This window comes from Ciconia boyciana, chromosome 1 (genome assembly GCF_034638445.1).
Source record: "Ciconia boyciana chromosome 1, ASM3463844v1, whole genome shotgun sequence".
Taxonomy (NCBI): Eukaryota; Metazoa; Chordata; class Aves; order Ciconiiformes; family Ciconiidae; genus Ciconia; species Ciconia boyciana.
This window is the reverse complement of record NC_132934.1, coordinates 153,547,226-153,563,240: the sequence shown is the minus strand read 5'-3', so window position 1 is coordinate 153,563,240 and position 16,015 is coordinate 153,547,226. Positions and strand designations below refer to the sequence as shown.

Here is a 16,015-nt window from a genome sequence, read left to right as displayed (position 1 = left end):
AGAAAGAGTTAAACCATTACAGCTACACAGGAAAATGTTCTCAATAGATTTATATTTCTATAAAAGTGCTTATGTGAGTGTTTTTATATTGGTTCAGGGAAATGGCATAAAAAAGTCTTCAGATACAAGCCCGGTAATTCTGTTATGATTCCACATATGCTATTGTTTTCACTAATATACTAAGTTTGGTAATGTGTTGTACGCATTTTGGAAACAATTATAGCAGTTAACATTTTAAATAGAAAGTGGTCCTCAGTAATATTATTCTTCATTGGGAAAACACTGTAGAGCAATTATTTAACATCATAGCATTGTTAGACTTGCAGCAAATATTAAGCTGAAGCCCAAGTATAACATTTTTTAATAAACTCTGTAGTTTATACGCTAATGGAATTTTTATCTTGCCTTTTTTTTTTTTTAGATCAATGAATGTATTTCTTATTGTATACCTCTGTATTCTCATCAGTAAAGCACTAATAAATACTGTCCTGAAGTATGTCTGGCAGAGTGAACCATTTCGTGATGAGCCATGGTACAATCAGAAAACAGAGCCAGAAAGGAAAAGAAATCTGGTATGGAAATAAATTAAAATACAAAAAAAGTTTCACTAAACCCTTAATGTATAAGAATCCTACTGAAAAGCATATACAACCAATCATAAATTGTTGCTTTTTTTGCTAACAGTGACTGTATGTTTGTAGAAATCTTGTATATTAAATTTTTGCACTTAAGTTGTATGTGTGACTTTAACTGATGAGAAAATGTCTGTTTTAATATAAAAAGCCTCATGAAAGTCTTTTGGAGTGTTATGTCATTGATGTGATTTACTGAAGGACTGACCTCTTCAGAGAAATACAGGACTGAAAGGAATCCCACAACTATTGGCAATCATGTAACAGACGTGTGTTCAAAAGAACGTGCTGTAGGAATCTCTGTAAAAATACCCCTCAAAAGCTTGGTTTCATATAGCCCTGTAACTCTGTCATGAGTACTAGAGACCAGCAACAGAGCTACCAGTGTCCAGTGTCCTTACAGAGCAAGGACATAGTCCGGAATGGGTACCCAGATGATCCAAAGTAACGAAGTGAACCCAGCAGTACAGAAAGCATAATATTATTTCACTAAATCCTCCCAATCAGACTAGGGGAAAATTTCCTTCTTTACCCTAAATGCCTGATGAGCACAGCTAGCCAGGCACGTTCTAGATTTCTCATTACCACCAGTAACGCTGTCTCAACCTGCTCAGCAGATTGACTATACCTTCAACCTGTCTCCACCAGTCAAAAAATCAAGCCAGGTTGTGTGCACACACTCTACTTGTATTGAGAGACAGAAGGGAAACCCTGTATTTATTAATGAAATGCTGCCTAAAAGTTATGTAATTTGATAATCCTTGAATGAGTTACTGTAGTTTTATCATATTTTTCTGGTAATTTGCGAATGTTCATTTTATTGTTTTCCTTGTTCTAATACAGGTGTTCACCACTCTCATTAGTTGCTCTAGAACTTTACAACAATGATGTGTAACTGTACTCTACACCTGTATGTCTGCAAAGAAAAATACAAATTTAAAAGAAAAAAGTTTCTTTCTTCATGCCAAATTAGTTGTGATGTTATAAATCATGAAGGTATACATCCTGTGCTGAACTGTGAGCTGTGAAGTGTGTTGCTTACTGTTCGAAAGTTATTAGAAAAAAAAAATTTGCAAATGTATGTAGTAATCTTTCAGTTTTTGATGGTACATGAAAAATTAATATTTTCATCTTGTTTCTTTGGCAGTTTCTTCGAGCTTTTACAGACTTCCTTGCATTCATGGTTCTTTTCAACTACATTATTCCTGTATCCATGTATGTCACTGTGGAAATGCAGAAATTTCTTGGTTCTTATTTCCTTACGTGGGATGAGGAAATGTTTGATGAGGACACAGGTGAAGGACCACTGGTGAATACTTCTGACCTCAATGAAGAGTTGGGACAGGTAAATTTCATCGAATGATAAATTTTTTTCAACTGTTTCTACCATAATTTTTTTTTTTTTTAAATTGTCACTTCAAATTTTATTGTGCAGCTTAGTGTGTATTTTCTTTAGTGCTGATTAATTTTAAAAATAAAATTTGAGATCTTCTGATTTTCAGAATAAAAAATTCTGTTTTCTCAGCCAGTCAGTGGAAGTCAATTAGTATTACTGTATTAGTAAAGGATAAACACTTTAAGAAGGTAATGATTTCTCTCCCTTGACTATAGAGGGAGATTATATAAGCACCTAACTTCCTTAGAGTAAAAGTCAGATGGAAAAAAAACCCCTTTTTGTCTGGCTAGACTGACACCAAATCTCCCGACACAGGTTTCATCTAGTGAAATGATTGACTGTCACTCATTTTCCAAAATAAATTCTATGTTTAGTATTCTGTGTCAAGAAAATCATCACCTTGACACATATATGCATGAATATTTTTTGAGAAAATATTAGGCATCTCTATTAATTAAAACTGTGTTCATAAGTTTCAAATAAATAAATCAGATGGGGTATTTCCTTATTTTTGTACGGCCTAACTAGTAATTAAGCTTTTAGGGACACCTATCTATTTGGATAAAAGGTGGTACCCAGTATTTTATTATTATGGGAGACAGTCGGCACTGTCTCCCATAAGATCCTCATAGAGAAACTGATGAATTATGGGCTGGATGAGCAGACAGTGAGGTGGATTGAAAACTGGCTGAACAGCCAGGCCCAGAGGGTGGTGGTCAGCGGCGCAAAGTCTATTGGGAGGCCAGTAACTAGCGGTGTACACCAGGGGTCAATACTGGGTCCAGTCACGGTCATTAGTGGTCTGGATGATGGGGCACAGGATACCCTGGGGGCCACCCAGCTGGAAAGCAGCTTGGCAGAAAAGGACTTGGGAGTCCTGCTGGACACCAAGTTGAACATGAGCCAGCAGTGTGCCCTTACAGCAAAGAAGGTGAACAGTATCCTCGTCTGTATTAGACAGAGTATTGCCAGCAGGTGGAGGGAGGTGATCCTTCTCCTCTACTCTGCACTGGTACGTCTACTCACACCTGTAGGTGTGTCTACTCACACCTGAAGTACTGTGTCCAGTTCTGGGCTCCCCAGTATGAGACACACGGGCATACTGGAGGGAGTACAGTGAAGGGCCACAAAGATGGTGAAAGGACTGGAGCATCTCCTATGTGAGGACAGGCTGAGAGAGCTGGGACTGTCCAGCCTGGAGAAGGGAAGGTTCAGGAGGGAATCTCATCAATGTATATAAATACCTGAAGGGAGGGTGCAAAGAGGATGGAGCCAGGCTCTTTCCAGTGGTGCCCAGTGACAGGACCAGTGGCAATGGGCACAACCTGAAGCAGGAGGGTCTGTCTGAACATCAGGAAGCCCTATTGTACTGTCACAGTGACTGAGTTGCCCAGGCAGACTGTGGAGTCTCCATCCTTGGAGATAACCAAAACCTGTCTGGACATGGTCCTGGGCAACCAGCTCTTGGTGGCCCTGCTTGAGCAGGGTGGGTGGACCAGATAACCTCCGGAGCTGCCCTCCAACCTCAACCATTCTGTGATTCTGTTATAAAAACTAACTTACTACTACTAAATTTAAAGTGTCGTCCCTAAAATGGGACCCTCATCAGTACTTGGCATTATTAGTATGAATCCAATGAACTAAATTTTGCTTCTACATTTTTGAAATATATTATACATCATATTTCTAATGAAGGCTTTGATTGCGAATCCTTATTTGTGGTTGTAGTAAATACTGTCACAGTGAGATACACGCTTTATTCCTTTTTTCATGTAATGGGTGTTGATCCGAAAGCAGCACACTGAATGAATAAAAGACCTTTGCTTGATAGCATTTTGTATCTTGTATAAATGTATTATGAAACTGAATATAGGACTTAAGATGAAAGAAATCCATATAAATCCTGGCCTTTTGAAAAAAAGTTGGATATGGGTATTTTGTCCACAGATAATAAACCATTGGAAAATTTGGAAACTTGCCTTTTCAGAGGAATGAATATTAGAAAAGTTAATCTAGTTAGGAAAGTTGACATATTTAATAACTTCTCTTATGACTGAGAGCAAAAATTTGGTTTTTGTTTTGTTTGATGCACTTGATAAATGTTGAAGTTTGTTAAACAATCTGACAAATACTAAATAATTGCCTTACTTCCAGTGTTTAATTCCTATCCTTACATAATGCTCTCAGTTTATCATGCAATATTCATGCAATCTGCATACAATACCTATATCCAATATCCAAAATTGAGCTTGTGCCGATCTAGCTGTTCTGGTTTATAGTTCAGGTTTTGGTTTTATTTTTGATGTTGTTATCCTTAAATGCTGGGGCTCATTGTAAAAGATAAAATTAATGAAAAATTCAATATTGAGACAAAAGGAATGTTTCCAGGGCAATAACAGTGCCCTTGTGTGTAACTGTATGTGACCATTAGTCCAGAGTCCTCATTTAAACTAACATAATTGTAGTGGGGAATTCTGATACTACCCTAAGGACCTTTCTGACAGTAACTGATCCAAATCCAGGCACGTACATTAAATAATGATCCCTGGGAAATGGAATTTGCATGCATTTTGTTTCCATAAATATCTGTCTTGCAGCAAGAAAGACATTAAAAACCAAAAAGGAGCTTGAGAGAAGAGTAGGTTAAACTTGAAAGTAGGTTAAACACATTATTTATATGTGCTATGAGGCAAAAGATAGCTTTGCTGATACTCTTGTAAGATAAAATCTTTCATGGCCCACATTCCTGTGGAAGATGACTCCCAAAAGAAATTGTTGTCTTGCTTTTCTGAAAGAGCCTGCATAAGGATCTTTAAAGGAAGGTGTAGTCCAGTAATAATCTCAGTTTTGTTTAGAGACCTTGGAAAATCTCTGTTCATATTCCTGCTGTTTTTAATTTGTGCTCATTTGCAGATTGAGTATGTCTTCACAGATAAAACAGGAACGTTAACTGAGAACAATATGGAATTCGTAGAATGTTGCATTGAAGGGCACGTTTATGTACCACACGTTATCTGCAATGGCCAAATTCTCCACGACTGTACAGGCATTGATATGATTGATTCTTCTCCAGGAGGAAGTGGAAAGGTATGATGTCTCTTTCTAGGTTCTTGTTTTTACAATGAAACATGAAAATTGAACTGTGCTGATGAAGGGAATATTAGAAATATAACATCCTTGAATTTCTCTAATCAAAGTAGATAATGGCAGGAAATACGTCACAACATAGACGTTTTCCTTTCCTAGTTTAGAGTAAGATTTAAAGGTTTAATAGGAAGTTTCCCAACTTACTGCAGGTGTAAAACTGAATTAAATAAAACCCCAAAATATGGAACTTTCTCTGGTTAATAGCTAAAGAAACGTAATAGCTGATTTCTGTTTAACATTAGCTACAGTAGGGAAAGCAAGGCAGGAAACTCCTCAAGGGGGAAAATGAATGCTCAATGCAAACACTTACTTAGTCATCACTGAGTGAAGATGTGGCCAGAGAATGGTTTATGATCAAATTAAATTACTTTTTAATGTGACTTAATATAGCCACATCTGAAATGTGCTACACACAGCATGTATGTGCTGTGGCTTTTTTGTTGTGTAAAGCAAAGTTAGTTGAAAATCAAGGAGACTTCACGTGTCAACTGATGAGCAGGGTGTAAATGGGCATGATAATCATAGCCAAAGGACAGTATATTTTTAAATATATCAATACAGTCTCAAATCATACTTTGGCCATACCCTTCACTATGGCAAAACAAGGCCTCTTAAAATATGTTGGTGTAATTCAACAGCCTTATGGCTCTCGCCCATGGCCCTCAGAATGTGGTCCCAAGGTACACTGTAGTTTTATCTTGGAATTACAATGACACAGACGGTTTGTATTGAACAGCACAGAAGAATAAGATTCAGACACAAAAATACAGGTAGAACACAGCCAGGTATCCATGAAATAGAAATCTCTTTCTGATGTCAGAAGCTGTCATTACCAAACCATCTGAAACTTTATAGAAGTTGTTTGCTCCAGCTGCCAAAATGTCCACGGTCCTTTTATTTTATATAGCTCTGAGAGGTGTTCAAGCTGCGTAAGAAATTGAAATCTGTGAAGCCTGTTAACGTTTGTGCTCCAGGTGCTGCGTCCCTCTGTCTGGACTCGGGACTCCTAAAATTGTACCGTGACTAGTATTTAATACAGGTCGTTAAAGTTTAAGCAAAAGTAAAGAAAAAAACCTTTAGCCACATCTAGGCACTCAGAGGAGGCAAAAGACGCATGCTGTCTTTTTTGGGCATCAGCAGCTTGACTTGCATGGCAATGCTAGTAGCGCTAGCAGCTATTAAGCAGTGGTGTGGTTACCACTGGGAAGGGCTTGGCTCCCCCTAAAGGGCAGGTGACTTGTGACACTGCCTTTATCTGATAATAAATAGTAGTAATCAGTGACTTGCTAACCTTCCAAAAGAAAAGGTTTCAAAGGAATACTTGAAAGTGATCACACGTAATGGCAACCATTCCTTTTATTTTTTAGGAGAGAGAGGACCTATTTTTCCGAGCTCTTTGTCTTTGCCACACTGTTCAGGTAAAAGATGATGACAGTGTAGATGGATTGAAGAAAAACCATCTCTCAAGAAGATCTTGTATATATATCTCGTCATCACCTGATGAAGTTGCTTTAGTTGAGGGAATACAGAGGTATGTATGTAATTAGGTATTCTATTTTTTTAATCTAGAGATCTAATCACTGAAGTTCAAAATTGTTTTCAGCACAAAAATCGTAGTAACAAACACCAAACCATCTAGAGCTGATGATTTCCTTAACATACAGCCATGGTTATTCATAAATCAACTAAAAAGTTTGGTGTGTTGTTTTTTGGTTTGTGGGTGGTTTTTGGGTTTTTTTTGTTTTTTTTTTCCAGAAGATAAGCTCGGTCTTAAATCCTTATGACGTGCTTAAACTAGACAATTACCTATTTGTTGTATTCATTCTCTTGATGTGTGTTTCATTTTACAGACTTGGTTACACCTATCTAAGGCTGAAGGACAATTTTATGGAGATCTTAAATCGGGAAAATAACATAGAGAAGTGAGTGGTTAAAAATATAACAAAATAGACTGATGAGTTTTTACTGATGTGTTTAATAAATCATTCTTTCGCTATACATTAATTTTTAATTCAGAAAAGTCAGAAATTGTACATTCTGGTAGAAAAATAAATTCTCTACTAATATTTATAATTTTAATAGACCCTATAGTTCTATATTTTCACTTGGTCTGTTAGTTTGACAGTATATGCAATACAAAATATTAATATAACAACAAAGGTGTAGTGTGGGGTTCATGACCTAATCTAATAGTTCCTAATAGTTTTAGGAACTATAGGTATTTTTCCTTTGTTACATGGTAAATAATATTTTCTTAAGAGAAAATGGTATGTACCCCATTTGTTGTTCACAAATAATCTATATAATTTACAGGAAGGTAATATCTGTAGAATAAATTTTCATAGCTGGTTCGAAGAAAATTTAAAATAGGTGCTGTTTTTTTGTCATTTTCCTTTGACATGTAGAGTAAATCTTCTAGACCATAATATGAGTAAAATTTTCAATAACATTTAAGTAGTACAGCTATTTAATGGGATGTACATACTTTTGAAAATGTTACCTTACACTTCTGTAGATGTCTACTGGTTAAGGCTATAGTATATCTGTGTCTTCCTGCATGTGTACTCTGCTAACTACACAAGAACTCGGACACAAATATAGTAACCCTGCTGTTATTTTTCCCCCTTTTAGGGGAATATGGAGGATTTTTCCCAAAGGTTACTTCAGACTTTTGTGGCTCAACTCATAAGAACTGGAGTCAGTATAATTTGGGGATTTATGAAAGCACTGTAATTATTAGGAATTTTCTCCAAAACGCATCACAGTTTGTAGACATAGGCCTGATCCCAGCTCCTTGTTAGAATCTGTTGTAGCTTTTAATGAAATAAACACTGTGGCCTTACACAGGTTTGAATCCCAGGCTGTTGTAAGGACTTACAACTGAATGATCTAATTAAATAAGCAGATCTATTTTATAAGCAAAATATTAACAGATGAATCCGGAAGAGATTGGGATTAATGACTGAGATGCTTATGTTTGTGCTGGAAAAAAGGGGGCTCTCTTAGATGAAGTGAAATCGCTAAGAGAGTAAATGATAAAAGTATATAAACTGATGAATTATACAGAAACAGTACAACAGGAGCTTGTGTTCATCTTTCCTCCTAGAAAGGAAAGGAACATGGGATAAAATCAAATCGTAAAAACAATGGCAAATGTAAAACCAGTAAAAAGAAATGTTTTTTCACTTGAATAACTTGTCAGTCAACACTTGAGCAAGATTCATGAAATTAGGTGAGCACTTTTGGCAGATAGGAATAGTCAAAATGAGAAAAATATTAAAGACTTCTGTGTCCACACCTTTGCATTTCAAGTTCTAAGGCTATGCATAGGTATTATAGGTAGGAATTTACTTACTTTATAAGCAGGATAGTGCTCTACTGCAAGGTTTCTAGTCTTCTGCTTAAATTATATTGACTATGTATCCAAAGATACTTAACGAACATCATGCAGACAAATTCTGTTTCAAGTAATGAGGAGCTGAGAGCCTCCCCTATTTATTATTTGTAACCTGCTGTTTCATTCTGTACTAGTTCCATATTCCATAGGACTCAACATAATTTTCATGTTAGAAGTCATGTTTTATTTGATATGCTCAAAGTCGTAATAACCAGTTTAGGGATCTGGAAAAGCGGAGTTGTTTAAAAAATATTCTGTTTCTGTTTCAGGTTTGAATTATTAGAGGTTTTGAGTTTTGATTCTGTGAGACGGCGAATGAGTGTAATCGTTAAATCTTCAACAGGTAGGGCTGTCACATTCTGTTTGTTCTTAGATGTTTTTGTTTTGCTTAAATTTATTTCAGGTTTATCAAAGAGTTAAGCATTAATCACAGTCTGTGTGCCTGCCTTTATTAAAATGGAGACCGGGTACCAGCATGAGTGCAAATTATAAAAAAGTTGTAAGAAATCTTTTTGAAGACTTAGTAATTTGGGTGTTTTTTTGAAGAAAGATATATTTGGCCATTTTGAATTCCATGTGCTGTCTCTTTTAGGTGATATATTTCTGTTTTGTAAGGGAGCAGATTCTTCCATATTTCCTAGAGTTAAAGAAGGCAAAATTGACCAAGTGCGATCCAGAGTTGAACGCAATGCAGTGGTAAGATTCCATTTTGTTGATCTGTTCAGGTGATGTCAGTGTCAAAAAAAAAATTAAGTGTCCTTACCTCCTGCTTGATCTGGTAACAGATTTGTCTTTCCAGGCACCGAGATTATTCTATGCCAAAGTGCACACAGGCTGTATGCGTAGCAATCTGTGTTACTCCCTTATTTGAATCTGTCCTCCATCTCATCTTCCACATGGCAGTTGTGGTGAGATATGAATGCATTAGATATGCACAACAGTATGTTATACCAGAGGTCATCAATTAGCTTTTTAGTATGGCATTTTCACAGCTGTGGTGGTTTGAATTAACTTTTGAATGAAAGAAAAGTGAAAAACTTCACTGAAAATCTCATCCTGGCTTTCAGTCCCCAGACTTAGCAATTGTGATTTGCTGCCTTTGATTGCTTTACAAGCTCTTAAAAGAGAAAATCCATTAGAGCACAGTGTAGCAACAAATGCGCTTCTCGTGGGGAAACAGTGCAGTGATCATCCTTATACTTACATTTTTGCTTGCTAAAAATGAACTATGAATTGCCTGATCATCTTTAAAAGAAATTCAGAATATAGTTTTACCTAAAAGGTAGTACTTGGAGTTCTAAAATACTGAATTCAGCCAAAAATATGCAGAACCCATTGCAATGGAATATGACTGCCAGTCTTATAAATAGGATAAAATTTGCTGGCATCCAGTACTCAAAGTGAAAACAAAGTATTATTACAGGTATGTGAAAAAAATACCTACAGTGTTACCTGCTTTTGTTTTGAACAGAAACTTCAAAGCTCTTTGCCAAAGTGCTTTGTTAAGCTTTACTATACGAAACAGCTGTCTCTGATAATTACAAGTGAAGGAGGCTAGCGAAACTGAAAGAAGTGTTTACATATCTTATCCATCCAATGTCTGCTAAGAGAGAAATCCAGACCAAGAGCTATTTCTTCATCCTGGATAATTGGAAATAGGGCTGGCTCCTACATACAGAAGCTTCTGAAAGAGGATACAGGCACCTGTCCTTATCAATAGCAAAACTCAGGGAAATTTTTTAATACTTAATCCTTCTTGGATTGGTAATAAGTAACTATACGAAGACCTACTGGATTAAAGTTTATGAAGATAAAGTGCCAGTTAAATGGTGTTGTAAGAGGCAATATATTTGAGGTGGCAAAGCTTCCTTTCTTTGTAGCAGCTTTTTCCTGCCTTACACAGTCTATACACTCCCTTTCTTACTCATACAGTCCAAAAGTCTGAAACACCCACAGCTAAATTCTGGTTTTCACTTGACTGAAATGCCACAGTTGGATTTTCACTTTCAACACTCTCTGTGATGTTTTGTCCCTGTCCCTGTCTCTGCTGCAAGACAGCATCAAAATCAGACTCTGCAGAGCTACTATTTATATGATTGTTATTTATTCTGACTCATCCTACCTAATTATACACATAGGGAAGGAAACCTTTACCTTGACTCTCCTTTCCCGGGTAATTTCATACATCCAGTTGGGTGGCTGAACTGTTTCTCTTCTGCAGGACTGAGGTTTGTCCCTCAGGTTGTATGCTTACAGAGCAACACAGAATCAAGCTGACCCATGTTCTGGCCTAGACTATACTGTACTAGTCTATACTACACTCACTTCACTATAAAAGTGGGTAGTAGGACTCTTCATCTTAATTCTAAAATCATTCCAATTTTTCAAATATACCAGCATAAACACCAGCAAGAAGTCTAAGAAGAGTTTTGTAGGAGGCATTTTGTTTCTTTTGATTACATTCTGTAGGAGGGACTGCGAACGTTGTGCGTTGCATATAAAAAGCTCACAGCAGAAGAATATGGCATTGCACAGAAGCTGCTTCAGAACGCAAAGTTGGCCCTCCAGGATCGGGAAAAGAAATTGGCAGAAGTGTATGAGAAGATAGAAAGAGATTTTATTTTACTTGGTGCTACAGCTGTTGAAGATCGGTTAGTACATTTCTTAGTTTCTTATGTTTAGTGATGTTACCAAAGTAGTTGAAGACTCTCTTGTAACTCTTTTTCTGGATTAGAGATTTATTTGAAAAACCCTTTATTTGAACCAATTCCATACCCTTAGCTTACTAAAGTTACACATGGTAACTTTATAATTTAGTAAGCTAGTAACAATAGTTAAGTGTACGAAAATCAGTATATTCAAACCATTTACATGCAGTTCATGTAATACCTTATTGAACAAATTGTAGGGAAAAGTTTTGGAGGAAAGAACTACAAAATGGGTATTGAGGAAATGAAGGAAGAATCTTTAGGTCTTAAAAAAAATCAAAACCTGTTAAAACTGGGAGGTAACTTTAATAACTCAGCAGTACTTCACTGTTTGATGCCATTAGCTGAAATGACTGAAAATGTTTTAATTGAAGTACCTGTCTGGGGAATGAAGCATCTTGTCTTTTAGGCTATATAAATGAAAGGTGAAACTTAAAGCACTTTGAAAGTGTCAAAACTAATTATTTATAATGTACTACTCCCCTAAACATCTTTAGATTCACACCTTGGGGAGAATTCTTAGATCTGATAACTTTTATTGAAGTTTTCTATTTGGTTATGGAAACCTTTCAATAAGGACCTCTGAATTTCTCATTTCCAAGCAATCTATCAATGTCTGTTGTCAATTGACTTCCACAGACTACAAGAAAAAGCTGCTGACACTATTGAAGCACTCCAGAAAGCTGGAATTAAAGTCTGGGTTCTGACGGGAGACAAAATGGAGACTGCTGCAGCTACTTGCTATGCTTGCAAACTGTTCCGGAGAAATACACAAATACTTGAGCTAACCACGAAGAAAATTGAGGAACAGAGTTTACACGATGTTCTTTTTGACCTAAGCAAAACTGTCCTAAGACACAATGGCAGCTTAACCAGGGATACTTTCTCAGGGTAAGGAAAAAGTTGAATTTTTAAGCCTGGGCTTCCATGCATTTCGTAAACAATTAAATAATTTATCATTTACCTTAAGAGCAGCAACATACTATGTTTCAGTTTCTGTTGTTAAAGTGTGAATTATTCTATGGCCATTAAGTATAAGTTTGTTCCATATAAGTTTAAATTTTCACAGTCATGGTTCTTTCTCTATCTCATTCCTGGTACTGCTTTAACTGTTAAAAGAAAAATCATAAATGACATTTTAATTATATCTTTTTCCACTGCAAAAATATTTATTCTTGCCAAAATTGATAGTAAAGCAAAATACTGTTTCTAACTTTTACAAAGGAAGCAGATATGATTTATTCCTGTAATCAGAGTTAGTATGTGATGTCACTTTTTTGATAAGACCAAGGCCTCAGGGAGCAACAATATTTGGCCCTACTGAGCTATTTCTAGGGAAGATTGTCTACGTTTACAGACAGGTAACAGGCAACAGCATAGTACCAAATCTTCTGGTGTGCATAAAAATACTTGAAGTGGCCTAAACTATAAAGAAACCATTGACTTCTGTGTATTTTGAATATGCAAAGAAGGATAGGTAGTGATTTCCTTGAAACATAACATGGAATAAGATAAAAATGGCATTAAAAAGCAAAAAACGGGTATAATGTAAATACAGGTAGTAAATTAGGCTACTTATTTGAAGCTTAGTAGTTGGTACATATTACTTGCTCTTTTTTCCCACTGCAAAAACCTAAGAATTAGATTCTAAAACATTTTTATCATCTTAAGATGTTGTTCAGAAAATAAGTTACTGTCTTCCAGACATAATGGTGTGTATTTGCTATGTTTTTTCTTTTCTTTTTAATATGGAACCAGCTAGCAAGTCCATTTTATATGCATTTGCAATAAGTTTGTAGTAAAGAAACAACAAGGTAACAATCAGTTGTGATATTTTAGCGGAGAGTTTCTAAAACTCTTAGCCTTACAGCTTGAAACTCTGAGCCTGAGCATTTTTCTCAGCTCTTCTTATACTTTAAACCCCATTGGTCTAATCAAGAACATTTGTATATTCAGTTAAATAAATCTTACTTCTCTCTATCATCTCTACCACATTTAGCTTAAATCCACAGGTCTTACAACATATGTTTAAACATGTTTGTTTAACTTTTTATGCAATGCCAATTTTCTAGACATTAAGACTAATCAGAATTTCTTGTCATTGGCTTCAGAGGTGCAAAGATAGTAATAGCAGGATTCTGCCTGGATGTTCAAATTCAGGCTGAAAATCCAAACATTCAGTGCATTGTCTGGACTTCATAATAATACATTTTTGGTTGATTTAATTGTATACTAATGGTGTTGCCCTATTTGTGCCAATGGTAACAAAGTGCTGAAAATATCTGTGAACTGTTATTAAATATAGTTTACAGTACTTTACACTATTTGTCAAAAATAGCTTGTGTTCTAGTAGTGAAGATGGAGAAGCTTAAAATATGTTAATATTAAAAATGTGGTGTTTTTCTCACAAACATTGGTCCTGGTGAAACCGTGTTCGTTGAAAACCCATGCACAGTAGTATAACTTTGGAGCACTGAAACTAGAGCACAAATAAACCTCAGTGTACGTTTATACAACTCTCACTGCTAAGCTGGAGCCTGATGCTGCTGTGTAATGCAGGCAAATGCAAGGGTGCTCTGAAATAACTAGTTTGGACACTGCAGAAAACTGCTCGTGTAGTGCGGCACTCGGTGCGAACCATCTTCCCCCCTTGTTCAGCATATGTTATTGTGGTAAACTGTGCTTCATGCGGCCACAGTTACACTTCTAGCAATGTCCAAATTATTACAGGTATACCCGCAATAGATTAATATATATATATATATATATATATATTTTATAATATAGTGTAATATTATAGATAACATATATAATAATTATATTCTGATATTATAATTACAGCTATACCTGTACTAGACTTAGCCACCACACTAAACGCAAAGTATACATATTGTAAATGTAGGCAGTGGTTTTATCTCCCCAGGCCAACAAGCCTCTTTTAGGCATTTCCTTCAAAGCATGGTTTACTTCCTTAAACGTAGACCCTTGAAAAATAAGGTTATTTTCTTCATCAAAGTAGCTTTCAGAGTACCAAAGGCCTTTCCCTTTAACTTTTTTCTCTATATTATGGAATGTGCCACAAAATTAACTTTTTTTCCTGCAACTCAGTTTACCTCACTGCAGTTCTTGAAGCCCTTTCAAGCCAAACTGAAAGGCCATTAATTATACACTCATACTCACTGCTGAAGTCACGGAGGTATCAGATTTCTGTCTTTGAACTGGTGAAGCACTGAATATTTTCAACATAATCTAGAAGTTTAAAATGTCATAAATAGCAGTCCTATACAAGGAATTTCCTTTAGAAGTATATTAATTTTGCAGTATTCCATACTCATTATTTTTTCATTAATTAATTTTCACAAATGAACTGTTGCCAAATTTAAAATATGTCTGAGAATTTTACAGTGACTCTTAGTTTATATTTTAACCCTGAACAGACTTTCAACTGATATGCAAGATTATGGTTTAATTATTGATGGAGCAGCGTTATCATTAATAATGAAGCCAAGACAAGATGGGAGCTCTGGTAACTACAGAGAGCTCTTTCTTGAAATTTGCAGGAACTGCAGTGCAGTGTTATGCTGTCGAATGGCACCTCTGCAAAAAGCACAGGTTTGTATTTCATTTCGTAATTGTTTGTTAGCTGTGCACATATGTAAATATTGAAAGTTAATATTCTGTATGATTTACTATGATAGCTTAAAATGTTACCATTCATTTTTGTATCTTCTAAAATGGAAAAAGCAAAACAAAAAAGGGGAGGGGGAAAATTTCTACTGGCAAGCAATTCAGATAATGGTATGCTAAAATGGTACCCAGCTGTGCACCTGAATTGATTTACGTACATATTGTGCAAATTTTATGGTTGGTACATGCTGATAAATGAACATATTTAATGAACTGAACTAATTGCTTCCTTTTTAACCTAACAAGCTTTGAATAGTCTACTATCTGTTGATACTACAAGAACCTGCATTATTTATTACTGTAAAGTGATATTTCTTCCCTATTTTTAACATAAGTGGGAAGCCAAGAAAGAAGAATCCAGACAGAAAAATGCATGCATTATCATTTTTAAGTACTTCTTGACTGTTGTATATTAGTTTGTATCAAGTAAAAGCATATCCTGCCATTACTGAAACATCTCAATATAGCTGGAGAACTTTTAAAGGAAACAAACATTAGAATATATGCTTCTTTTTTCCTTTCAAACTGTCATGTCTTTTTCTCAGTGCTCAGGTACAGCATAGGTACCCCTTACTCATTTTAACAAATGTATTTAGCCAGCACTTTTAACAGTCTAGAAGTTTGTAGAAGTTTTTAGTTGCAGCTGTCTTGGTACCAAATTTACAGAGATGATATTTTGTAATGGAGAGATTTGAAGTCAAATTTTTGGACAGTTTCTATGTCAACAGTGTTTAGATATATTTACGGAGTCCTATTACCTTTTCTTAAATAGTAAGAAAAAATTTCAGCACAGTTAAGAAAGCAGAATCTTTCAGTCTTTAGTTTCAGGATTTCTCTGAAATTGTACGCTCTGTCTCTGGAACCCTTTTAATTTATTAATGCACTTATGCAGCATTAAGCAATCTCAACATCATCTTCCTTTCTTCTGTACTTCCTTCCTCCTGTCCATCTCTCTCAAAATAGTTTGGAAGTATTTGAAAACTGTTATTTTATATTTGGAACAAATACTTTCAATATGAAGAACCTACTGTGATCTTTATGCATAATA

The 16,015-nt window shown here is 35.7% G+C and overlaps 1 protein-coding gene across 3 annotated transcripts in view; it reads left to right on the top strand.

Annotated features, from left to right (window-relative positions):
- The window catches only part of ATP11A (ATPase phospholipid transporting 11A), a 131,873-nt gene that overhangs the window by 90,724 nt on the left and 25,134 nt on the right, over positions 1 to 16,015 (top strand). For all 3 annotated transcript variants that reach the window (XM_072849852.1, XM_072849851.1, XM_072849853.1), the window contains 10 exons: positions 422 to 572; positions 1,780 to 1,977; positions 4,942 to 5,115; positions 6,543 to 6,706; positions 7,026 to 7,097; positions 8,842 to 8,915; positions 9,165 to 9,268; positions 11,042 to 11,223; positions 11,920 to 12,171; positions 14,718 to 14,892. In XM_072849852.1, coding sequence (XP_072705953.1) covers positions 422 to 572; positions 1,780 to 1,977; positions 4,942 to 5,115; positions 6,543 to 6,706; positions 7,026 to 7,097; positions 8,842 to 8,915; positions 9,165 to 9,268; positions 11,042 to 11,223; positions 11,920 to 12,171; positions 14,718 to 14,892 — 1,546 coding nt within the window. The remainder of the gene's footprint in view (positions 1 to 421; positions 573 to 1,779; positions 1,978 to 4,941; positions 5,116 to 6,542; positions 6,707 to 7,025; positions 7,098 to 8,841; positions 8,916 to 9,164; positions 9,269 to 11,041; positions 11,224 to 11,919; positions 12,172 to 14,717; positions 14,893 to 16,015) is intronic.